Below are 26,796 nucleotides of genomic sequence, written 5' to 3'. Positions count from 1 at the left end.
TTGATGGAGCAGATTCCGGACCATTCCTGGCCCACTTATCTCTACAGGCAACTGGTGTTAGTGCAGTATCTGGAAAAATAAGTTCTTTGATGAGGTTAGATATCCCCAGAGACTGGACTGTAAATATTTTAAAGGTAGTCTGTGTGACACCAAACTACTCTGGCTTGTTTAAGGAGTGCTAGTTGATTCTGGCAGTAAGCACTGGCTACATTGCTGCCTTTTTAAAAGCTAAGCATTTCAGCAAACATCACATTCAATGCTCAGATCTTTGTTGAAGAGATTGCGAGTTGAGAAAGAGCAAGCCTCCCAGCCCACTTGATCTTCAAACACACAATCTTTTAGGAGTGTACTAGGGCAAGGATGTATAGTGTTAAACCCAGGTTTAACCTGATGTTAGGAAGCAATCACTAAATCTCTTTTGAAACTAGGAGCAAGAAAAGTTGGAACCAGACATTTATAAAAGAGATGGTGGCATTCAAGAGGAATGATTTCTGGTACAATGCAGGCTGTGGAAACAAGAGCAGTCCCTAGAAGTTTTTAAGTAAGGCACATCTATCTGCAAACACAGAACTTACAAACTGCCACATTTGTAAAATACTGAAATTTTTTTAAACACAGTATTAAATCAGACTGTGTATAAAGAAACCCGTTTAAAAGGCTGGAACACACATTTCTGCTTCTTTAGTTTCCTTAATTGTATTTTGACATTCTGCCAGAAGATGCTGCACTTCAAGCTTCATGTAAACACAGCTCTATTTGCAAGCTTCTGCCTCTTTTTTTTTTTTGACAAGTCTAGTTAAAAAAAAAAGTACACTAGAAGGCCATTGGAAATAAACTTATTTTCTACATTAAAGAAATACCTGTATAGATAAAATTAAACCCCAGAAAGGCAGAAAAGCATCTGTAACGACGTCCAGAAATGATCTTTGCTTGCACAAGCCTGTAGGCAGTTTCCAGGTTGTTTCAGTTATTTTTCCATTTTGTTACTTCCTTTCTCTTTTCCTTTTGGAAATCATTCATAACGTTGTGTCATCATCTTCTCCAAAACCTCCCACCAGCAGCGAGTGCTTATCTGGTTCGTTAAGAACTATGCTGTTCACTGACCGCTTATCGGAAAAGAGAGAATTTATGGAGGCTCTGCTGTAATTGATGATTCGGTCCATTAAACTCAGCTTACGAGTGCCTGTCCCAGTGTCATCAATTCCAATATGGACACTGATTTCTGACGGGCTCTTCTGCTTCATTTGGCCACGGGCTCGGAGCTCCAGTTTCTCAGAACTTGGCTTCTGGTACCTAAAGAAAGGAAGAAACAGAAGAAGGTCAGCATGTCTTAGGTTGAAGTAACAGACACTAAAATATAGCTTGTAAGTGCTATTATTATGCACACCCACATTTATAATACCATTCACTAAACAGTGATAACAGTTCCAGATTTCACAAAGCTATATAACAAGAAGTTAATTTGGTGCTTTTTGGTCAGGATGCAGAACGGGTAAGGCAGACATGTACCACTCAGTACTGAACTGCTTTAGTGGTGCTGAGCATCTGCAAAACGTGTATCAGCAAAGCGTATCTACTGAGAGCAGACTGCTCCCTGAAACCCTACATGTTAACTGAACTGCAAAGAACACCATTCCTACTCCAGTGCTCCCAACTGCAAAGCAAGAACAAGTTGTTCATTCACAAATGCAGCTTAGTTTATGTATTAACAATCCCCAGTGCTGCTGCACTGTGTACAGCTGAATTGCTTTGGGAGACTCACTTCTCAGAAATCACCACGTGCTGAGGTTTCTCCAAAATATACAAAGGGCACTAAGGAATTTTAAATTGTGAACGCTTCTGATTTTTACAGTTCTCTTCATGATAGAAATTACATTTTTAAACACTACTGTCTGAAACATTTTTGGTCTGATTACTCTTCTCCAGTAAAGAGAAAACCCACCACAGATGTGCAAAAGTTGTTCTTCAAGAAGTTTCACATGTCATAGTGTCATAGTCCCACATTCATTTTCAATCACTTAGAGAAAAAGGTCTGAGCTTCAAATCTAAACTACAAATAACAACATTGCTCGTACTCACATCTTTAGCAGCAAAGAAGAAAGCACAACAGAAACAGAGGAGGCAGCCATTGCTGCAGATCCCATCCAGGGCTGCAAAACCAGACCAATGGGCAAGAACACACCTAGAAAAATAAATTGATGAGTTCAGGGCAGGAACATGGCATTCTTCAAGTACAAATCCACTGTCTTCTGTAAAAACCCAAACTCCACTAAACTGTCTAATTTTAGTTCCATTTCAATTATATTTATGAATATACTTTCAGCACAGCGTTAAATGACAAATGCTTAATGTAAATATTTATATTCTAGCTCAGGCAGAACCCATAAGCAAATACGTCTGAATACATCGTTTATATGGTATGATATATAGAAGTAGGCACGCCTTGCCAGCCTTCAGTAAAATGTTTGTTCACAAGATCGGGCTCACTCAATGAACAGTTTATTTTAAAGTGGGTTTATGTGCCAGGTGCATCTATAATAGCTGTAATATCAGAGAGGAAATACGTCACTGCACACTGCAGGCACAGAACTCTGCACTTAATGTCAGTCAGAAACCAAGAAAATGGATTCTATTCCATACAGAAATAAATTGCTGTCATCTAATGACTGAGCACAATCTCATTATCACAGGGAAACATTCACATACCAGCAGCTATGGGAACTCCAACAAGATTATAAATTAGCGCGAAGACAAAGTTGATCCGGATCCTTTTGACAGTCTTCCTTGACAAATCAATACTTGCTACCACATCCATCAAGTCATCCTGGAAGATACATTTATTGGGAATGTCAGATATAAAAAGCACACATGTGCACCACCACCACATTCCCATTTTAAAGCTAACTGCCACATACCGGATGTTAACAGGCTACACGTGCTGAACTTTCTGTAGGCTGATCTATTATGTCTGCATAGAGCTCATACAATGAGCACCAATTTTATTCCAGACGTCCCCACAACCCAAATGAACATACACAGCACCGTCTATGTGGTACAGCTCTATATGTTTACCTCTCTGTCAAGGTATTGTTGATATGCGGGAAGAAGTGACTATAACATTGGAGATGTTACCATATGTTCTTTAAGTATAACTCACTACTGCCAAAAGTCACCTCACTTTTTAGTTCCTTGGCCACTCCCAAGCTCTAACTGCCCCCAAATTTGTAGCAGAAAATAAGGAAAGATTTCTTCATGGGACAAGTACACTACTAAACATCAAGACAAAGACAATACTTAATTGTAATTGTTTATGAATGTACTACACCAATGCAATTGAAATTATCACACACACCTCTTTCTTACCTTAATGAGAACCACGTCAGCTGCCTCAATGGCTACATCAGTGCCCGTGCCAATAGCAATTCCCACATTAGCCATAGCGAGTGCTGGGGAGTCATTGATACCATCTCCAACCATGGCCACCCGTTTTCCTTCATCCTGTAACTGTTTCACTTTGGCCACTTTATGAGAGGGAAGAACCTCTGCAAACACTTTAGAGATGCCAACCTATGGGGAAAGGTAGAGAGAGCGAACACCAGAATAGCTTTCTCACTAGCTAGCGCATTATTAGAGGTGGTAGCTTGTACTATAGAGGCCGAATGCTCATGAGCCAAAGACCAAACCCATCTGATATGAAAATAAGTCTCATTTCAAAGCTAACATTACTCCCATTCAAAAAGGATTCTTCAGTCCCCCTTCTTATTCACTATACATTACCATTTTTCACCACACATCATTTCTATGCTAGCCACATGCAGGAGCAGCATGACAATATCTGTTCTGCAAGTGGAATGTAGCAAGCTTCAAACCACAACACAGACCTAACTGCATACCTGAGAGGCAATGGATCTTGCTGTTTTGCTGTTGTCACCAGTCATTAGAACAACTTCTAAACCCATATTCTTCAATGTGTAGACTGCCAGCTCAGCTTCTGGTTTTACAGTATCAGCAATAGCTATCAAGCCACACAGCACTCCTTAAAAACACAAAGGAGTTTGTAGTAAGTTAGGTTTTTTGGGGGTTTGTGATGGGAGAAGGGAAGTAACGTTTTCTTTAGTAAGATCACTTGCAGAAACACTGCTATTGACAACGAAAGGTGAAAGGTGAAATGTGAACAGCTATCAGGGCAGCAGTGTTAAAGGCCACAGAGTACAGACTGTCCAACAGGAGAATTGTTTTTTTCTTCCTTTCCTCTACTTTGCTCTCCTTCAAGTCTTACCTTAAGTTCACACCTCCTATTCAACTGAGAAAGGCAGGAAGAGGTTTTCTCATATAAAAACGTTTTAAAACTTAGCTAATCATGTCTTTCCACCCCATTAGTCTACTTCAGGTGTAACTGTTAAGGCATTACTACTTATCAGTTTCTATTTAACTGCTGACTAATCAACCTCTGAACGAAGGATACGGCAATGAACTTACCATCAACAGCTATGAGAACTGCAGTGCGACCTCTCCTCTCATGTTCAATCATGGCTTTGTCAACATCATTTTTAACAAGAAGGCCATTTCTGTTCATCCATTCCCGGTTACCAATGAGAACAGAATATTTTTGAGAAGTAACTGCAGCTGAAAGAAAAACTCCTGCCATCATACAGATGATTAGGAAGCTTCCTGCCAGCTAATCCTACTCGTGGTCTCTCAGTATGCACTGAAATATTAGTGAAGAATTTAAACACTATTGAAAGAGACAAATTTTCCCCTTCAAATCCATCTTTTCAGGTGCTCATGACAAGAACATGCTAACATTTCATCAGCAATAGGTAATTACTACTTTGGTGGGCTAAGAATCACAGGTCATGGGGCAGTAAAGGAAAGTCTCTTTCTCAGTGCTTTTAATTTATTGTTCTAATACAGTTGAAAGATCTAACAGTGAGCTGCTCTTGATTGAAAAAGTCAGATGTGCAAATAAACATGATTTTGGTTAGCAAACAGTAACTTGGGATGAAACTGGTAAGTAAAGAAGAGAGAGCTAAGAGACAATTCCCCATGATTTTCCAACTCCATAGTTAATAACTTCAGTTGCACTTACACCAACAGAATGTTTTTATCCAAATATCCCGAGTGATGTGTGACCATGAAATAAAGAAATGGCCAACTCTATTTCATAGGCGACTTGATGCAAGCCCAGTTTTCCAGGGCAGAAAGAAAAGGATCTCATTCTTAAGGATCCTGACTAAGATCCAAAACCAAAGGCGTCTTGCAATATATTTAATCTATGAACTGGAGTCAGCTTACTTGGTAAGTCAGCATCAATAATCAGAGCAGGCTGCACCAATTCCTCCTCGTGTTCCTCAACTTTTACAAGTGTCACATTTCTCATGTTGTTTTCTTCAACCATTTTATTTTTCCTGTAGAGCAATGGTTCTATATTGGTGACTTTACAGCTAATGCCGCAGCCTGGAACTACCTGAAAATCTGTACATGTCCCAAGGGTTTCTGAACCCAGTTCCTTCAAAAAAAAAAAAAAAAAAAAAAAAAAAAAAAAAAAAAAAAAAAAAAGCAGAAAAAAGCAAAGAAATTTAAATATATAGAAACATGCAACACTTACAAAATTCACAAGTTAAAGTATAATCTAAGCAGGAGAGCAGAGAAACATTCAATCTATAATCAAAATGCAAATGAGTATCCACTGAATCCAGAATGCGATCAAGGGATTTACAATGGCCTCACAATTTCCAATATTCCATTTGAATACATCCATCGTTTCCTAAATGACTCAAGACCATTTGTACTCATCAATTCATGCAGGAGAGGTTTATCTGTAATACAAACAATTTTGCCTATGCCATTTACCTTTTTGCAGTATTTTGTTATTGCTGCTCCAAGGGGATGTTCGCTGTTACTCTCTGCAGTTCCCACAATTGCCAGCATTTTATTATGTGGCAGTCGATTACTCTCTACTAGGTATTTCACACGCATCACTTCTGGAGTGCCATGGGTAATCGTACCCGTTTTGTCAAATACAACCACATTTACCTGCAGCAAGACAGGAAGACATCATTCAGTGACAAAAGCTTCCATGCACAACTAGCTTGGAAAACCTCATTTTTAATCCAACCTTCTAATTTGCTGTTTACAATGATGTAGAACTCTGCTCAGGCAGGAACTGGCAAAATGCTACTGCTACCAGCCTTCAGAGCTTGCGTACAACAAACCCCCGTTTCTTACCTTATGTGCCATCTCTAACGGCTCTCCTCCTTTGATCAGTATGCCATTCTGAGCTCCTACTCCAGTACCAACCATCACAGCCGTTGGGGTTGCTAACCCCAGGGAACAGGGGCATGCAATACACAAGACTGTGATAGAGGCTTGGAATGCAAAGCGGATTATCACTTCAGCTGCAGAAATGCTCTTATTGTACCCCTAGTAACAGAAATTCATTTTACTTACAAAAGAAATTCAGCAATGAAAACAATGCATTTAACTACACATCACCCTTGATGTAAAAAGAAAAAAGAAGTAGAAAAAACTGCAAACATGCAAGATGAAGTATTAAAACTGAAAGCACAGGAAAAATTATGCCACAGCTAAGATAATTACAAAATTCATTATTAGTATCCAAACTTCATTACATACAGCCTTTACTCCTGACTTGTTTTATTGATGACATTTTCTTAAATACGGGACCACACTCTACGACAGCTCTTCTGAACTTCAGTAAAACATACCTCATCAAGAGTTTATGCCACAGCAAAGGCACAAAGATCGTTCTCCTGCAACTAATACACCCTGACTGGAAATCTAGTCCACAGAAAAAACTGAGAGCTAAACAACCCCAAGGTACAAATCAGGATTCTCAACCTCCTCTGCCATTCACATGGATATGAATTCCACTGATTTCAAAGGTGAATTTACACATAGCTATGCTAAGAAAACTAGAGGAAGAATGGGAGCCTACGATGCAAAGGATTTTTTGCCCCCCACAAAGAAGGAAATATTAAACCTTGAAGCTTCCCAATTTAATTTTTCTGTTCAGCTTTTTTTTTTTAAATAACTTCTAAGAGTTGATTAATTACTGAACATTCTGTATGGGAAAACGTCAGAGCGAAGTCACAGTACAAAATAAATATAAATTAGAGGGATGAAAATAATTTCATGCATTTCCACCCAACAACCTGCAAGGATAATCTAAAAATGGGACTGCTGCAGCCTAATAAATTTGTAGGCTTATTATATGTGAAATATTTCAGAAGTCATTGAAGGAGACTGACTTACCAGAAAATATTTTTCTACTATTTCGAAATCCACAAATCCAATTACAATCCAGGCAAAGAGGGTAACCACAGAGACAACCACAATAAAAGGAACAAAGTAGCCACTAATTTTGTCTGCAAATTGTTGTATAGGAGCCTAGGAAAAAGAAAAAACAAGTGTCAGCTCCATCAACACCATTCTTACTGTCTTCTATGCCTTCAAACACAAACAATCATAAACAAAATATCAGCACATTTGTCAAACCATGCTTTGTAACTACATATTTACTCTGTAAAACGATGAGATTTCAAACAGTGAATCATATCAAAGTTCTCATTCAGTTTAAAAAAAACAAAACCAAAATTCACGGTCCAGCTGCAATTCAAATCTAAACAACCTTAGCATTTTGCAAACAATTTGGTGTGCTGATGCCCAACTACAACAAAACCCAAATGCTTAGGTTGATGCTACTCTACCTTTGAGGTCTGGGCCTCCTCCACAAGTTTAACAATCTGTGAAAGAGTTGTGTCAGCTCCAACATGGGTTGCTGAAATCAGCAGCGATCCGTTCTGATTAATGGAACCAGCAATAACTGTGCTGCCAGGCTTCTTAGTCACAGGCATCGCTTCACCTAAGGAAAGGTCCACAACAGATAACTGATGGAGCTTTTGCAGCAATGTGATTTCTGGTAATAACTACTGACTCTTATATTGAGAAAAAAAGTTAAACTTTTCATCTTCGGATTCATTTAAAAGAAAACAAAAACGTGTTTACACTTGCAAACAAAATAAATGCTCACCTGTAATAAGAGATTCATCTACCATAGAGTGTCCTTCAATAACACGACCATCCACTGGGAATTTGCCTCCTGGCACCACTTTGACAACATCACCCCGCTGAACCAGTTCAACATCAACTTGCTCCTCACTGGAGAGTTTTCAAACAAGCCATTGTTAACTGAAGCCACCCAGGCAAAAGCACATAAAGCATAATTCCACCAGTTACCCCTGTGAGCTTAACAAAGGCTGTTTTACAGAGCACTAAGCCTATCATATGTTAGTTTACCTTCCAGCTGTGTAAATCCACTTATTTCCTTATTAGCAAAAATTAGTAAGATTCCAATAAAACAAACTGCAGTGATGCTTACTTTTCTGCATTTTATCATTTTCAAATACAAATCTACCAGCAAATCTGAAGTCATTTTCTACATAGTTCTACAGAATTATAACATTTGTCTGTGAATTTAATAAATTATCAACAAAAATGGAACAATAGAAAACGCAAATGACAAAGATACCTTAAGAGAATGTTATCGGGGCCCAAGGTAACAATAGTTGCTTCAGTAGCTTGTAATGAAATTAGTCTTGCCAGTGCTTCTGAGGTTTTACCCTAGAATAATAATTTTCATATTTTTCTGACTATGGTATTGCAAAAAAATTGTGGGGTAAACAACAACTTCATATGCTGCAATTTACTGTTAAGAAAATAAGTTCTGAAAATGGATTTGTATTACTTCATATTTTTACTAGTTCAGTTATTGAGGATGATTTCATAACAAAAAAAGGTTAAAAAATATACAAGGCTTTTGCGTTTTTGAAGTATGCACCACTCTGAAATTACACTCAGTGTCCTACAGCTTGTAGATATGCTGCTTTCCATTCAATGATGTCAAGAACAAACGTTTACTACGTACTGTAGGCAGCACAAAACTTCAGCCTTCTACCATCACTACTGAGAACTGTCTGAAATACAACTGCCATGCTATGCTCTTTTTGCCCATCACAAGTACTTTTACGTCCCTTACCTTTGCAACGTGCTCTAGCCACCGGCCCAACGAGATGAATGCCAGCAGCATGGGAGGTGTGTCAAAGAAAGTCACAGGGTTTACTTTTGCTTTCTCAGCCATTGCAACTAGAAGAATTACAAATGAGTAGACGAACGCAATGGAGGTTGCCAGAACAATGAGCACATCCATGTTTGCAGTTCTGTGCTTCAGTGCTTTGTATGCCTGTATATAGAAGTGCCAGCCTCCAAATATCTGTAACAGTAATGGCACCTGTTATATTCTGCACACATATTCATAACACACAGCAGCAGTATTTTGCTGAGAAGCAATTTTTTTGGTTTTTTTTTTGGTCATTTATCTTCTCCATCACTTATTGAACAAAGTCCCGTCTCTGCTCAAGAGCTACATCTTAGATCTTCCCTTCAGTATTCCCGGATCACCTCAACTCCATGCAGTTCTACCAGCTCCTTCCCATGCCCTCTGGCTACAGCTAGACAAGCTGCCCAGATGCTGTCAGACTGCATAGCACCCACACACTGATCGACCTGTCCTTAACAGTCCCCAGCACTGTTTATGTTAGCAGCAGTGGTGGCACCACAGAAGTATTTTCCTCTAGAGTAAGAGCAGTCACTTGTCAAATTTAATTTCCCAACGTTTTTCATCTCGAATGTCTAACCCCAACAAACTTGGAGTTGTCTTACCATATTGCCACTTACCTGTACAGGGACACAGAGTAAGAATGACAGAAAATTCATAACAGACAGTCCTGGCAGGAGCTGGTGTTCCAAGAACATAGAGGAGTGAATGGCCTCCATTTCCTCACTACTCATGTTGAGATGTCTGTGAGCATCTGAGAGTTGACTGTCCACAACCATCATGTAAATCATCATCGCCATGACAGGAATACAGAAAACCAGACTCACAAAAAAAGACCTTCTCCACCTTAGGTTTAAAAATAAATACATTTGTTTTGCTGTCAAGTGCTGAATAACATTTTAGCTAGCAAGTCATTACAGACTAACAACATTTCATAAACTTTACTAAAAGAGAAAATAGACCAAAAAAGCAAAGATGTTTATATGTAATCTAAATATATTCAGGAATACTTACTGCCTTATTTCCTGTCTGTGATCTAGATGACTAGCAGATCTATCTTTTTTCACTAAAGCAGTTGTGAAATCTAAATCCTAAGGAGAAATAAATAAATAAATAATTAAATGAGAACAGTGACATTTTAAAGACTGACTGCACTCTTAGTAACTTATGCACATATTGCTGATAGCACCAGACTGCACAACAAATCAAATGATTTGTTTCATTAACTTGTTTCATTCATTTGTTAGTTTTAGATGACTGCTTTTATCTCTGCACAGGTCAACTCAAGAAGTCATAGCCTGAGGTAGAAATCAACTTTTCTAAAACATTAAAATGCAAGTCTGAAACGTGACTTTCAAAAAATGATTATTCCTGAAGCACAGAAAACGAGGGACAATGTCAAGTAATTTATTTAATCTCTTTTCTACTACAGTGTTTTACTCTCCTGCAAAACTACAGGTTAACTTCAAATAGCATGGCTTCCCCAGTTTCTCTCTTTAATGGAGCATTGTTTCTGAGCTGTGAGAACGCTCACATTACCTGCAGAAATCTGCACTGAGAGCAAGACAGTGGTGGAGCAGAATTTTTTCCTTTTGATAGCTTTCCCCTCTGTTGTGGAGTATGAAACTATTCAAAAGACACCAGTTATTTTATCAGATGTGGTGCCTTCACAAAACTAACCTTTATCACTTGTATAATATCTCGAGGACCTATGATCTCAGGATCGTATTTAATATGTGCTTTGTTGGTTGCAAGAGCTACTGAGCAGTATAAAACACCATTAGTCTTCATGAGGGTGGATTCTATTTTGTGCACACAAGCAGCAGATGTCATTCCTCTCACCTGTAAAATAAAGGTTTCCTTTAGTCAAAGCAAAAAGTTAATGCATCTTTAGGAAACAGAAAAAGAAAACGTGCTTATAACTACCCTGACCTACTTATTGCTTATGTCTGAGGTCTGAAGCAGCAACACTGGAGGATCACTTATGAAGGATGAGAGCATTACAGAGGAAGGCTTAGTTATTAAGCTCTGCTGAACCTCTGTGCTAGACTCAGCTACAAAATAATAGACAAATCCTGCAGCATACAGAATAACTCCACCAAAATACAGGGGTTTCTCTTTGACTTCAGCATAGTAGTTTGAGCCAACATAGTCTGAAGGACAACCTTCAAATCAATACACAGTTTGTGATACGTACCTAATGCACTCCTATGGTTTGAATTTTATTTATTTATTTTTTTACATTAAGCTCTATTATATTTTTCAAACACTAAGAAGCAAATGATTACACAATCATGTTCAATAGATAAAAATAAAGACAAGGGTAGTTGTTTTTAATTACTAGCTTACAACAAGATCCAGAATTCCATCTCCTTCACCACTGCTTTCCATCACGGTCGCTCCAAATCCCAGTTCCCGTATGAGCTCTGCAATAGCTGAAGGGTGTATGACAGCAGGATTGTACCTCACCTCTGCCTTCCCTGCCATTAGGGCAACAAGTACTGAATGTATTCCTAGAAAAGAAGGATGTGAAAATAGTTGGCATTTAAGACAGGCCTCTGTGTTTATGATAATGTAACAGCACAACAGCAATCCAATGAAGTTGAGAAATCTACCACATTTCAGGTACATAGAAATGAAAACAAGCATTTCTGCAAGATACATCACCAGTGCAACAAAAGCTTGGGAGTGCAGATGTGAACGATGAAAGTACTACTGCAACTGGAAAACACGCAGCTCGTGTTTACCATTTAATTACAAACAATCATTTACTCTGTATGAAAAGATGACCCACTTATGAAAAAACCTTCTAAAATATACTTCAGCCTATTTTTCTGATTTAATTACAGCATTTCAAAATTCCCTTTGCTCATAAGAGAATTTGAATGAACGTGCTTTGGAAAGTGTAAATCTAACAACGTGCAATCCTACTGTACTAAGTTAAAAGGAAAGTACAAAAAGCTTTTAGGATGGAAAAACAATATTCCAGGTTCACTTGGAATATATCCATCTTCATTATAATTAAGTACGGTCTATAATAATGACTCCTCATTATACTTATGCAACTATGCGTTCCTGCAAATTTACACTCTGACAGAAAGACAGACATCATTGTCTTGACTTGCAAAGCTAAAATTAGCTTACCTCTCTTTAATACTGCCATAGTAATAATACTTCCATACTAATACTGCCGTTCTCTAATAGTTCCATTTGCAATACAGACATAAATGCTTCTGGTTTTTAGTTTGCAGATCTGGGCAAGTCACACCAATAGAAGAGATCTGTTTCAGTTTCAAGAGGATTCATATTTGATGTCTATACATTCTCTTTAGAGTAACCCAGCTCCTGCTTTTGCAAGGGCAGTCTCCAGCCAGCATGCCAACACAGAACCAAGAATTACATTCTCTTCTCATCCTATGAGCCAACTGCAAGTAGACTGCATTCTCTCTTAAGAAATTTGTTTCAACAGTACTTCTTTTGACAAACCACCAATTACAAACAGCACAAAAACTAAATGTGTTCTCTAAAAGAAATGCTTAGAAGTGTAACAGATCATACTGACCATCTTCTCTTCTCAAATTTCTCTCAATGTTGGCTACACATGAAGCACATGTCATTCCTGTGACTTGGACGTAGCACTTTGACAAGCTCTTGGACTCCTGTTTAGCAACAAAGCCCTGTAACATTTTGGAGGTAGGCACAGCAGATTCTGGCTGCTCTTTGGGTGTGGGCTGAGTTATTCCTGCAGGCGGTCCTGTCTTTTCTGAAAAAGAGATTGAAATTTGTGTCACTACATACAGAAGATGAAATTACCTACGACCTGGTACTACGTAAGGCATTACTACATGCACATTTTCAGGCAAAAAGAGTCCATCTTGCATCAACAATAGAGCAACTCTAAACCTTGCCAGGGGCAGAAAGTGATCAAACTTAGGCTAAGTTTAGAGTGCTATGTTAAAAATACAGCATTGATTTGTACACTTGAAGTGGTACCAACCAAAAACAGGCAGTTTTTTCCCCCCATCCTCATGCCAGAAAATTAAAATTTGACTATTTTATGAAGGAGGAGTCTGTGATGTCAGTATCAGTTGCTTTGATGGAGTTGGTAATTGATGCATTGTTTTATGAGGCTGCAGAAATACTGCTGGCTAAGAAAATTATAAAAAAGATTCCACAGATCATGGAAACATGCAAAATCTTCTACATTATTTTATCACATATTTTCGCAATACTTGAGCCATAAAAAAACCCCAGTCTTGATTAATCTTTTCTATTAAGAAAGTCATGGCCATATCTAACTGTCTGTTCCGAGCAACATTTCTCAGTCCAATGAAGTGTGAAGAAATTGTCTTCAGGCCCATTCCTAACATAGGACAGTGAACAGCAGTCAACATTCAGGCACTCATGGTGTCGTATTTGCTGTGCGACTTCATGACAGTTGCTTGTTTAAAATCCTGTATTCACAAAGTACAGAATTTATAAGAACAAAAGAACCTAAAACCAAGTTGATTTAGCATTTTAACAGGTGAAAGGAGGTAGTGCCTTAGGAGTGCAGAAGTTTAACTAAAATTTGGTCATGAAGTGTGTGGCCCAGCGAAGGGAATCTGTAGGTCGGGTTGTTGGTTGCACTTGATGATCACAAAGATTTTTTCCAATTCAGATGGTGTTCAGACCACTGAAACTTTGCCTGTCTCGTTAAAATTTTTCACTTGCTTTTCCTCGTTGTATTCATCCATCTTGTGGTACATCCTTTATCCTCTTTGATAGGTTGCAAGCTAGACATCTGCTTTGCAACCTTAGCTTTATATGTAATTTTATTGACTTTACCGGAGGCACAAGGTTCATACACATTTTGTACAGAAATTCAGTGTTTTTGGCTTTAGAGAATGGCTCTCAAACCACAGACAGCTGCTTCTCGTATCAATTCAGATGCTATATTTATGCAGGAGCAATATAAAAGGAATTAAATGTGAGTACGTGGCTTTATTACTTTGGTTACTGCCATAAAATATCTCACTTGCTCCATTCCTTAAAACTTACTGAATAAGAAAAATGAAGCTTCATTGATCCCTCAAGAAGCCTCTTCCCATTAATACTCACCTGGATTATCTCTGTAAACCTTCTGGATTTTGCCACCTAGCTATCTGTTCCCACTGTGCAATTACTTTTAGCATACCAGATATAATGGCAAGCTACATTTTAATTTCTTCACTGATATCCACACTCTTCAGGTTTTTGTCACTCTCAATCACGTCAAAGTCAGGTTACAGCCCTTTGGTTACTCCTCACAAGTTTTTCTCTAATAATTTGCTACTAAAGAAACTAGCCCAGTAATCTACTATTCTTAGCAGCTTGCAAAGGCCCTTTTACCCTCCACGTTCATTTCATGAATATCAGGCAGCAGCAAATTGGGACACCATCTGAATATCAATATTCCTATTTATATTTCCAGATATCTCAATCATTTCTTATCCAGTTCCGAATCTTCAAGGAAGTGTTACATGTACACTTAACTCATTCACTAACAATGAAGACATAAAGCTTCTCTCCACGTGCAGGAAGTACAACATGCTAACTGCTATTTTCATCTTCAGTGGTATCAAATCCCAAACATAAACACAGAATGGCCCGGGTTGGAATGGACCTCAAGGATCACGAATCTCCACTCTCCCCCTGCCACATGCAGGGCCACCAACCTCTCCATTTAATACCAGCCCAGGCTGCCCAGGGCCCCATCCAACCTGGCCTTGAACACCTCCAGGGACGGGGCATCCACAACCTCTCTGGGCAGCTGTTCCAGCACCTCACCACTCTCTCTGTAAAGAACTTCCCCCGACATCCAACCTAAATCTCCCCTCTCTCAACCTAAAAACATTTCCCCTTGCCCAGCTCTTATTTACCTTTTCAAAGATTTGATTCCCCTCCTGTCTGTAGGCTACTTTTAGAAGTTTAATATGTCATTACCTGTCAAAGAAGCATCAAACCCCATATTTTCTATAGAGCATCGCAAATCTTCTGGGCATGTCTGCAGAGGGTCATATTCTATAATTCCATTACTATTTGCCAGAGAGACATTAATAGATTTTACACCAGCCTTTTGGGAAATGACTCCCTCAATAGACTGCACACAAGAATTGCAAGTCATTCCCTCGATGTTTATCACAACGACTTGAGTAAGGGGCTGGCCAGCATCCTTCACAGACTTCAGTGGAGACGCCAGTGCAGGGAAAAGTGCTACATTCTCATATTTGTCAAGGAGGCTGACTTTAAACGTCTGTGGGGACACTGCCTCTATGGCACTTCTCAGTACATCTATGGTAATTAAGTTCGGGTTGTATTTTACAATAGCAGATTTATTCTCTAATGAAACAACTATATTTGTTACTGATGGGAGCGTTGATATGGTGCTTTGAATATTGAGGACACATGAATTGCAGTGCATGCCATCGATTCTGAAGACAGCAGTCTTTGTATCATTCACATTTCTTGTGTTTTCTTTCAGTGGTGCTGTGTCAGAAGTTTTGGTCTGAGTATTCTTCAACCTTTCCAGGTCAACAGCGTTGAGTTTAAGAGGTCTAGGCTGCTTTTTGAAAGATGCTGTGAAACCTGCAGCTTCGATTTGGCATTTGATCTCTTCTGCTGTAATTAGATGAGGCTGATACACAACAACAGCTTCCTGATTGTCCAAGGACACTGAAAATTAAACAATAAAAAGGAGTGTGCGTTACTGCCTTAAGCATAACAAGCATTTTTCTATAAGAGCAATAGATGCCATCAAGGGTTACAAAAAATGCTTCAAATATTCAGAAATTTAACTGGAATGGAAAGAAGATTTAAGTGGCCCAGTACATTTCAATGTTTCAAAGTGATTTAGTTCAGTCATTAATTGTCTGGACAATGCCACAATTCCTGCATTTTCTTTTTTCTTTTCAGTTTTTGTTCTTGTCCCAGGATGCTCACAAATGACATCACTATTTCTTAACAGATACATTCTTTTATCCAGGGCCTGCTACATTACATTCATGTTAAAGCTATTTACACAGATAATTTCCTTTTGGATACAATTGTGAGACAATATTAATTTTAATTGGAAAGAAGACATAAACTAATATTAACTGCAACACAGAAAAGACGTCTGGTATTGAAGATTCTATGACTGAAAATAAATGTCAAGAACTCTACTACTACTCCAGTTTCCCTATCAAAACAAACCACTGAATGCTATCATTCACTTAACAGAAATATCCTCAACACAGTTTGGTTCCCCTTTCACTTCTAGTCCAAATTAAACATGCAACTATGCATCTTGTACCACAATAAGTAATTAACTGTTGTATAGAACTAATCTAAAACCAAGGTATCTCCAGAATGCCATCAGAAGACAGTATCTATTTTTACAAAAAAAAAAAAAAAAAAAATCTATCAGAAAGGCTTTACCTTTAATCCGTTGAATTCCTTGCAATTTGCCAATCTTCCCTTCAATAGTGCTAGTGCAGGAATGGCAGGTCATCCCGTCCACTTTCAGGCGCAACAAAACACTACTTGCAGGAGACCAGCTGGGATCTTCACATGTTCCTGGAGTTACTTCTGGTGGTGAAATACTTAAGCCCACTCCTGGGACCATTTGGACAATCTGCTTGCCATTTACAACCGAAGAAAGGAAAGTCACCACTGCAGATTTTTGATCAGAAGACATCTTAACATCCAGGATACCTTTGTTCTTCAGCAGCGCACTACGAAGCTCTTTAGATGTTAGAGCTGATTGAGTAGGAATAGTAAGAAAAATTGTGTCAGGTAAAACAGGTTGTGGGTTTGAACCAGCTGATGTAGCATCAAACCCCATGTCATATATTGCTTCCTGCAGCGTTGCTGGAGTGTGCAGTTTTGAGTCATAAATAATGACGGCATTCTTATCTTCTAGAGATACCTTGCAAAGAGAAAAATAACAAAAACCAATTTAGCAAACTGTAACATTAAGAAATAAGAACTAATAACCTGCATGGGATTATGAATAGCTATTATTTGCAGATGTTAGTGATACTTGTCCAGTATCATTTTATCCATCACTACCCACTCTGAACCATGAAGCCATACCAATGGCCATCACACAATAACTTCTACTCATGTAACAACACGGCTAGACAAAGAAGATTGTTTCTTCTCCTTGCCAATTTCAGAATCCTTTAAGAATCTGTCAGGCCACGTTTTCTTAAGACATCCAGGCAACATCAATACATCTTATAGTAAAGGAAACAAAACTTGCAGAGTCAAACTCTCTAACTACTCAGTGCAATTCAACTGAAAGCAAATGAGCCCATAGAAAAAAGAAATTCTTAACTGTTTGCACAATTTTGCAGTTAGTAGTAATATAAGAGTAATTACAAGGATAGAAGAAAAAGTTCTTTGAAAAATCCAGAATATTTAAGTAGCAGTGAAAGGAGTCCAATAATTCGTGGCATTTTAAGCACAGATTATTACTCTGCTTTGTGGAATAAACTGCAGGCTTCAGAGAGCAAAAACTCAGTTTTGAAATTAGATACGTGGCCAACACCAAAGAAGCTGTTGTTTTTTTTTTAATCTCTGTACATTTTGGTGATCCAGAAACTTTCTGATTTAGTATTAACCTTTCACAGTCAATGGTACAAACATCCACAATTCAATTTGCTCCAAACTGATGATACATCAAATATAATTATTGCAGGTTCCAAAAGGAAAAGCCTCCTGCCAGAGGCCTAACACAGTCATTAAATTTGATCTTTTCTCTGGGCAAAGCAACAACCTAAAGGCCACAGACATAATTAAATCACACCAGATAAATGATTTTAAGAACAACCTGTCTTCATTTTTGTCCAAATTATGAGCCTTAGCAGAATTAGGAATATGGACATTTATTGGTTTCATTGCAGTTGGAGGCAAAATTACCTAAATGCAGCCCTGCTCATCTGTATGAGCAATCCAGTATTCACCTCTCTGGCTCACCCAGTTCATAATCGCTCAACATAAACATCACTTTTTGTTTCTTAGAGAATTCTTAGAAATTCTAAAAGCAAATCACATTTCTATAAGCATACATGAACTCCTACTTCACACAGAAGTAAACTGTACTAACTGGCATTTTATTTGCTGCTGTACAGATCATTTGCGCTGAATGGTGAACCATGAGAAACCTTCTGAAATAAGCTAGTGGCAACAGCTGTATGCCCCCAGATACAGAGTGCCAAACATGGCTAAGGAAAGTGTTCATCTCTGACATACCCACTAAAACAGAAACAAATTTGACACAACCAAGAAAATACTATTTGCTCTAGAGTAAACATCAACTACTACAGAATGTTACTGCAAGATTTCACTATCTAGTAATTAAACTTTGCAATTTCATGCAGCTGTAATTGTAAGGACTGCTCCTTCTTGCACAAACTAGCTGTAGGATCAAATGTTATCTCCTCTGCACCAAGAAAGCATCACCAGTAGAGGTTAACATCAAGGCAGTTCAAGGAAGTCTGGATAAGGGCAAACCAAGTAGCTCCATCAATTGCTCAGGACTATAATTGTGCTGTTATTTCTTTAAATGGACAGCACAAAAGAATGTGAACATCTAGCTTGTTTTAGTAAGCTTCTCATTATTTCACAATACTGAATTAAGCACTGAAATTCGCACTACTGAACTGAGGCAGAATCTTACTTGAGGAGCAACAGATGACAGCTCGGCTCCCTGCACAACTCAGTTCTGTGCAGTACAGAAAGCATTAGCTTTTCTCTTGCTTACACCAGATAAGAACAAAACTTTCTAACAAAAGGCAGCGTTACTTACTTTGATGTTATGGATGCCATTCATCTTCCCAACATGCTGTTCAATGGCCTGAACGCAGGAGTGGCACGTCATTCCCTCCACACCAATAACTATGGATCTTGCCTCCATTGTCAAACTCTACTCAGGTCTTCTCATCTGTGTTGGTCAAAAAGAATTATGATTTTTTTCTTAAATTAAAAAAAGAAAAAAAACCAAAAACAATCTGCTGCAATTTAGCAGATGATGTACCTGGCCACGTAACTCTAGTAGATTTCAAAATCTGATCAAAATATGATGTTGGCCAAGACTGAACAGGAAGGAGGCATTTAGCTCCTTGGTCCTATGAATTTTCAGATAGACAAATTGATTGATTTGTTTTACAGTCACGATCATTTAATCACATGTAAGAAAGCTGTGACTCACTGGTGTGAGATTAAATTACTTGGAAAAGAAAGCACTTGAAAAACCAGATTAATAGAGGACAGCATAAAAAGCACAGGGACAGGGGACAATTGTCTCTTTTGCTATATTAGCAAGAGGAAGTAATGCTGGAACTAGTCCTCAGGAATAAAACAAGCTTTTTCCACATCTCATTCAGACATATTTAATTTCTACTCCTCTCAAATAATCATTATTTTTGCTTGTCAGTACAAGACCAGGAAAAAAAGCCAAAGCAAAAAACAAATTAAAAAAACTCCTACTAAGCCTGAATGAAATTTGCCTATAGAGATAATATCAATTGCAAAAGAATTCATTTGTGCAACACATAGATTAAGTAACAGAGGACAATATTTTTTTAAACCTCTGTAAATTCACATTTTTTTCATTATATTTTCATATACAGCTAATGAGCAGGATGAGAATCGGTCAAACCGGCTGCATTGAAAGCATCAACAACTTCAGATGACTAACCCAACAGCTGAAGTCACACACGTGCTTAGATGGCTATTACCCTGGGGACTTGTCTTTGAAACCAGACTACAGTAAGTAAGAACAGCATTTAACAAAATTAATTTGTTCTCTCCTTGGTAGCACTTCACAACTGCGTCTGAATGTTTCTGGTTTTGCTTTGAGACACTCTGAAGCCACATGTGGAATACTGGAAGGTTTCACTGTAGAACCGGGTTTACCACACCTGCATAGAATCTCCAAGTGCTGAAGCTCAGCCAACAGGTGAGGACAGTGCAAACCTTTGAATTATAGTAAGATTTCCAATGGATTAAATAAATATTTAATTCAAATGCATTCTATGCGAAGAGCCAGGAACACATTGCATACTTGTTGACCAGATGCTAGCACGTGCAAGTTTAACTACAATTACTAGGTCAAAACATACAAAATAAACATGCAAACATCATAAACGATAGTCTGAGAAGCTGATTTTAAGGATTTCCCTAGTGCATTCCCTGAAACCCTCAAATGACCAGCTAAGTGATCTGAACTGTAGTGTCAGCCGTTGTATTCCAGGAGGCAATAACAGTTTTGTTGAAGAACCACAGTGTACGCCACAAGGGACAACAGGAACTCACGCACATCGATGATAAGCATGGCTATTGGACAGGAATGGTCAGCAAGTTGCTGAGAAAACCTCATGGTCACAAGGGCTTTGAACATCATGAAGAGCTGCTGTTCAACCGAGGAAAGTTTTCCCCTCACAGTCACAGAAGGCTCAGCAACATTCCCACAGCTGCTCAGATCCTTACCAACACCCCCAACAACCCACAGCACCTGACCTTCCTAGAAGGCATCATGTATTTACTCAGAATATATTGTGAAGTGCTGATGTTTCATCCCTGCCATCCAAATAACGATGAAGCTGGGAAGCAAAAAGGCTGCATGTGCACCTCAAGGCTGATGGCAACTGTGGGATCAGAAGCAAAAAGCAGCTTCCTGCTGTAGCTCTTCCAAACACAAGCGGGAGTGTGAAAGGATGCACTGCAGAACACGTGCATCCTTTGGTGGTCCCAGTGCCGAGAGATCCAAGGGAAAGCAGCAGGCAGCAACAGCTTCAGTTATTGCTAAGCCCTGAAAATCAGCATTAACACTTGCACTGGCTGGGCTGTTGGGTTCTGCTGACTCTGAAGATAAAACAGCAGCTTATATTAAATAAGGCATCATGTTATGCTGTTCTGTACAGAAAACAATAACTTGGTGTGCTATAACTTGGTGAACTAATACAATAACTCTACATCAAGAGTTAGTACAGGTCTCACTTCTTGCCTATTCTGATGATCTGAATTATCAGCAACACACAGAAATAGTTATAGGTAATATTTACATATCTATAGAAATAGGGAACCACACTTGAAACACGAGGGAGTAATGAATCAGTAGAATAGTGCATTTTAAGAGCTTCACATATGTCCTTTCTCAGGCTTGTCTGCATACACAAAAACACAGGATATTTTGTAAAAAACACTATAAAGCTAACTAAGGAAACATGCTTTCATTTCATCACCTGGCCTTTATTGATCCTTCAGTTCTTCCATGAGGAATGCTCAGTCCATGAAGAACAAACAAAGACGTAATTGTAATTCCACAGTCAGGGAGCAATGAATCTTCCCACAAGGCTAAAGTACAGGTGAAGTTTCAAGAAGTACTTGACTTGCAGGGTATTTTGTAAGCACAACAATCAGACACACAGAGAACTGAGCTACCACAGCCTATCATCTGTCATCTCATACAGCCTGCAGAGAATTGAATTTAAATTGTCATAAACTTGGGACCGCCCTGACAACTGCACTATTACTACATTCAGAAGAAATTTAAAGTAAGGAGAACAATATCTGTGATCTGCTATCTAAAATTAACACAACACAGGTTGGTAAGATACGTTGCCTTGGATGAGCTGGTATACAAGTGCAGGGCAGCCTGAGAAAGCCTGCTGGCTCCTGCCTGTCCTCGGGGTTAAGAGTGAAGCTACAGTAGGTTACAGCCACCTCCTACAACCAGCAAGGGTACACTTGTGTCAAACTAACAGCAACTACACAAGCAATAGGGTAAAGTAACATTATTAAAGTGTTTGCAATACTTAACAGCATTGCTATTTATTTTAATGCATAGGTGAGAATTAACTGTTTATATATAGAGAGAAAACACTATAAATACTTTAAAAAGCCCACACCTGGTATTATTAGTGTGTGATGGGGAAAAGTATTTCCTCCATTTTCTGGAGTTGTTTCCTTCCCCATCTGCCGTTGATCCTACATACAGTCAATTCCACCACTTCATACAACCTCATGTTTCCCACTTAAGGGGTAATATGTGGAAAAGGAAATAGCAGTTGCCATTAGTCTGCCTTTCTAGCCTGTTATAACTAAATAAGGTTCATAAGGTGACTTCAAACATGGTATTTGAAAATTTGATTGCAGTAATTCTGAACCTGAATTGCCACATTAAGATCACAAAGCACACTGAAATCCTATTACCTTGAGAGGATTTGATGTGCACTGTTTTGTATAGGTACAGTTCTTCCTTTAAAATAAAATAAAATCTGCTGGAGTTTGGATTTAAATAATAAATCAGAAACAAAGTTTCATTCATTTCACTGCCCCGACGAGGGGTTTGTGTGTGTTTGCTTGGGCTTTTAAAAGACTGTTCTCTTAGGAACAACGGATCAGGGCACCACGCCATTAAGCACAGTGTAAACACAGTAGAGAAAATCCTCACCTTGAGGGAACTGTAATTCAAAGGTGCACTCAAACTGCATCCAAACCTTATCTGCATTTCCAGCACTCTTGATATAATGTTAAGAGACGAGTTTTCTAAGGAAAGGATGGCATTATTATATAGGGAATGTATACACACTGCCTTTTTCCTCCTGCTACAAAACTCCCAGGAAATAACAAGTTAAAACTTGTTAAAAAAACAAGTTAAAAGCTAATATGTTCTTACACCTATGACAGTATTCTACTTGTGTATATTCCTCTATAACACTCTACCTCCCCTTATGAGCACTTCCCTTGAAGAAATACTTCAGCTGAAACTTAAAAGACATTTTCCTCCTTCTGACAATAAGTTACAACATATTCACGACTAAGCAGCCTGAAAAATGTTACACCAATAAATTATATGTACACAAGTGGCACACAAATATTGACAGTTTAACACCATTTCTCCTTAAGTGCATTAACATTTTACCAACTTGAAAAGAAAAGAGATACAGAAGTCAAAACACTCTTCATGAGGCTGAGCAGCAATCATAGCATGGCTTTAGTTGGGAGGGAGCCCTAAAGGCCATCAGTCCACTGCAATGAGCAGGGACATCTACAGCTCCATCAGGTGCTCAGAGCCCATCCAGGCTGACTGCAAGGCGTTTCCATGGATGGGGCACCACCACCTCTCTGGGCAACCCGCTACACTTTCTCACCACCCCTACTGTAAAACCTTTCTTTCTTTCATATATCCAATCTAAATCTTCCCTCTCTTTGTTTAAAACCATTTCCCCTTGTCCTGTCGCAACAGACACTATAAAAAGTCTGTCCCCTTCTTTCCTGTAGCTTCCCTTTAGATCTTGAAAGGCCACTCTCAGGTCTCCTGGAGCTTCCGTTCTCCATGCTGCACAGCCCCAGATCTCAGCCCATCCTCATAGGGAGGTTTTCCATCCCTTGGATTTTTGAGGCTCTCCTTTGGATGTGCCCCAACAGCTCCAGTCTCTCCTGTACTGAGGAACAGGTGGAGGGTTGGCCCAGGTGATCTTGGAGGTCTTTTCCAACCTTGGTGATGCTGTGATTCCATGACTCTACTTCTGGATGCAGCACTCCAGGTGAGCTTTCACAGTGCAAAGCAGAGGGGCAGATCCCCTCCCTCACCCTGCAGGCCTTGCTGCTTTTGATGCAGCCCAGGATACAGTTGGCTTTCTGGGTTATGAAGGCACACTGCTGGCTCACACGCAGCTCACCATCCACCAGTACCCCCATGTCCTTCTCGGCAGGCTGTACTCAATCCTGCTATTCCCCAGCTCGTACTAACAGCAAGGGTTGTTACAACCCAGGTGCAGACATTTCACTTGGATTTGTTGAACTTCATGAGTTTCACCTGGGCTCAGTGCTCAGCCTAGGTCTGAGGTCTCTATGGATGGCATCCCGTCCCTCAGGCGTGTCGACTGCACCCCACAGCTTGGTGTTATCCACAAACTGCTGAGGGTGCACCTCAGCAATCTTTGTGTGCTACAGCAGTGGTTTGAACTTGGAACTTCTCCCTTAATGCACCTGGTACTGGTAGTTCTATGGAATACACATATGTACATAAGCTGTCGTATGTAGAGTCTTGTTATTCTTGTAATCCACATTCGCTATCACAGTATTTGTGACTTTATTGAACCTGCAGTGCAACTTTGCTAGTATTACATTACTGATCTTACACTATCTCTAATTGCTGCTGCTAATTAGTGTTACAGTCTCAATAATATTTACTAATATATATTTGCTTGTAATACCTGTAGTAGTTTGTTATCTATACATATACCTGCCTTACCAATTGCTAACAGCAGTTTTAGTAAGTAAAGTACTCTGAAGCATGCTAAAGATCAAGTCAAGTCAAAGCTGTCAGTTACAACCTCACATCGACAAGAAAAGATGAGCAACGTAAAATAGAAGCTACTGGTAAAACCTGAGACTCCCACTTTACATCCCCAAAAAAGCCTCAGTTTGTAGTACAAAGCCAACCCAGGCACTGCAGTGTAACACCACTACAGTGTAACAGACACAGCAAACATGCTCTGGGTCTGCTCTATGGATCAGCAGGGATACGTAACAGAACGATTGAGTGCACTCCTTGAAGGATACAACTTTAGCTTTCACCAAAGTTTTCTACACAAATTTTGAATTTATAGCTTTTGAAAGATGCCAGCAAAAGCTGGGCAGCATCAAACAAATGCCAGGCACAGAATCTGTCAGATTTAACTACAGCCTTGGGGCTTGATAAGGTTTCCAAGCGGCTCAGTCCTACCTAAAAGCTTCATTTATGGCATCAGAAGGCAAAATTCCTAATTACATTACGTGGAAGAGAGTGTGCCTAAATGGCCCCAAAAGCTCACACACACACACACAAACAAAAAGAACAAAGGACAGCATAAGAAGACAAAGCTGTATCATCTTATGAAAATACTGAAGTTACAGGGAACCTGGTCTGACAGAAGAGTTTTGTGGTTTTTTTTTTTCTTTCCCAGACAAATGGTTACATCTAAAAGTCAGATCAGATTAATGAGGCTCACTCAGTGTGGGAAACTGCACATCTATAATAAATATCTATCACAGACAGCTATATGAGACTACACAGGGTAATTCATGCTGCTCAAGTCTTAAGCAACTTCTGCTTGGTCAGCAGACTGGAAACTTCCCTGAAGAGTTTTATTTCTATAGCAGTCAGATAAAAAAAAAAAAAAAAGCACAAACTGAATCTATATTATGTCAGTTCTAAGGACAGTTTTATAACTATTCCAGACAAGTTCTTCTCAAATTTTTTCACCTGCTCCTGTCATTCCACTAAACTCTTTGAAATGGATTTTTGGAGAACGTGAATGCTCCCCTGGAGGAATCATTATGAACATTAGGAGCAGAATATAATTTAGCAAGACTTGCTACACGAGCACACCAAGGTCAGCCCAGGGCTCCCATCCCCAGGCTTAGTCTCAAGATGCAATACATACTGCACCGCAGAAGGGAAAATCCGAGTAACACCAGTGAGTACTGTGCTATGCTGCCTCTTCCTTCACTTATTCATCACCTGGTGAGGAAAAACAAGTCCAGGTCTTTTCTCTACAACTGGATAAAGTACTCTTTATTTGTGTGTTCCTACACAAACCGTGCTGATGCTCTCACCCAGCACAGACCCAGCTGGTGCATTACCACACCGCAGAACCCCCCATCGGCTTATGCACATCCACGATCACAACGCAACAGGTTCCCAAGCATAGAAATACCATTTAGGTGACTACGTAGACTTTTAAGAACAAGTTTACACTAACGAATTACGTGCAACTTCCAGAACACGAGCACAGAGCGGCTACGGTTTGCTGTATTCGCATCCTCGTAGAGGAAATCTACCGCAAACCCTCACAAACAAGCGCTGGCCTTCTTCCAGCACACCGACGCTACGTGTTTGGTGGAAGCATTGGAAAAACCCACAGCACAGCAGTGAGAAGGCAAAACGCTAGCTGTCCGTACGGCAGCTCGGAGCCGGAGGGAAAGGAGCTGGAAGAGCCTCCCGCCGCGCCCCGCTCACCCACAGCCGCGCTCCGAGCCCCCCGGGCGACAGCGGCACCGCTCCCCGCCTACCCACCGCCCGCAGCGCACGGCGACGAACGCGCTTCTTCCACCCAAAGCCCAGCTCCACACCGCCGTACCGGCACCGCGAGCCGCCCCTACCTCCGGCACCGCGTTCCGAGGGAGAAGCCGCTCCCGGGCAGGCCGCGAGCGCCAAGCCGCACCGAGCGCTGCGCAGCGACCGCCCCGCCCCGCCGCCACGGCAGCGAGCGGCGCCCAGCTCACGTGACACGCGCGGCCGTCACGTGATGCTGCCCCACCGCCCTGGTAAGCCGGCAGCAATGAGGGCGGCCGGTTCAGCTGTGCGCCGCTTCATAGCGCGCGGAAATCGCGTTTCAGTGACTTCGCTGTTTACGGGGGCCGCACTTAGCGCTAAACTACCCCCGCCATTTTAATTGGCAGAGACTTGCACCTGAAATCCTGTATTTCAATAAACGTCAGCGAAGAGCAGCGCTGAGCTACCGGCTGCCACCAGGGGTGTGTCTGACCAATTCAGATAGCAGAAACACACAGCGCTTGTCAGCCCCGAGCGAGGCACAGCTCACTCAGAAGGTGGCAAAACTCGCACATGTGGGAAAAGGATCCAAAGGGAAACACAAAGGTTG

At 40.0% G+C, this 26,796-nt stretch overlaps 1 protein-coding gene across 3 annotated transcripts; it reads right to left on the bottom strand.

The window, feature by feature from the left end:
- Positions 1-798: 798 nt before the first annotated feature.
- On the bottom strand, positions 799-26,425 carry ATP7A (ATPase copper transporting alpha). Of its 3 annotated transcripts, none has more exons than XM_048959262.1 (23): positions 26,294-26,425; positions 18,948-19,082; positions 16,574-17,063; positions 15,101-15,829; positions 12,699-12,899; positions 11,486-11,649; positions 10,817-10,978; positions 10,151-10,227; positions 9,757-9,982; positions 9,059-9,292; positions 8,552-8,643; positions 8,054-8,181; positions 7,731-7,885; positions 7,276-7,410; positions 6,229-6,423; positions 5,854-6,036; positions 5,296-5,509; positions 4,480-4,626; positions 3,894-4,036; positions 3,364-3,567; positions 2,707-2,824; positions 2,080-2,182; positions 799-1,293 (listed from the first exon to the last, which is right to left on the bottom strand). In XM_048959262.1, exons 2-23 carry the CDS (start codon positions 19,053-19,055, stop codon positions 1,017-1,019), a joined length of 4,485 nt encoding a protein of 1,494 aa, XP_048815219.1. In that variant the 5' UTR covers positions 19,056-19,082; positions 26,294-26,425; the 3' UTR covers positions 799-1,016. The 3 variants fall into 3 exon arrangements, with proteins under 3 accessions (XP_048815219.1, XP_048815221.1, XP_048815220.1); XM_048959264.1 differs by lacking the exon at positions 26,294-26,425 and adding an exon at positions 25,576-25,630; XM_048959263.1 differs by lacking the exon at positions 26,294-26,425 and adding an exon at positions 19,176-19,338.
- Positions 26,426-26,796: the final 371 nt, after the last annotated feature.

This window comes from Lagopus muta, chromosome 13, assembly GCF_023343835.1.
Source record: "Lagopus muta isolate bLagMut1 chromosome 13, bLagMut1 primary, whole genome shotgun sequence".
NCBI lineage: Eukaryota > Metazoa > Chordata > Aves > Galliformes > Phasianidae > Lagopus > Lagopus muta.
This window is presented reverse-complemented; position numbering and strand designations above follow the sequence as displayed.

Coding starts and splice junctions, on each gene's coding strand:
- ATP7A (XM_048959262.1), bottom strand. CDS start 19,055: ATGGAGGCAAGATCCATAGTTATTGGTGTGGAGGGAATGACGTGCCAC. Junction 7,411..7,730: donor AGGAGGCCCAGACCTCAAAG/GTAGAGTAGCAT, acceptor TCTTTTTCCTAG/GCTCCTATACAACAATTTGC. Junction 4,627..5,295: donor TATTGATGCTGACTTACCAA/GTAAGCTGACTC, acceptor TTTTTCTTTCAG/CTGCAGTTACTTCTCAAAAA.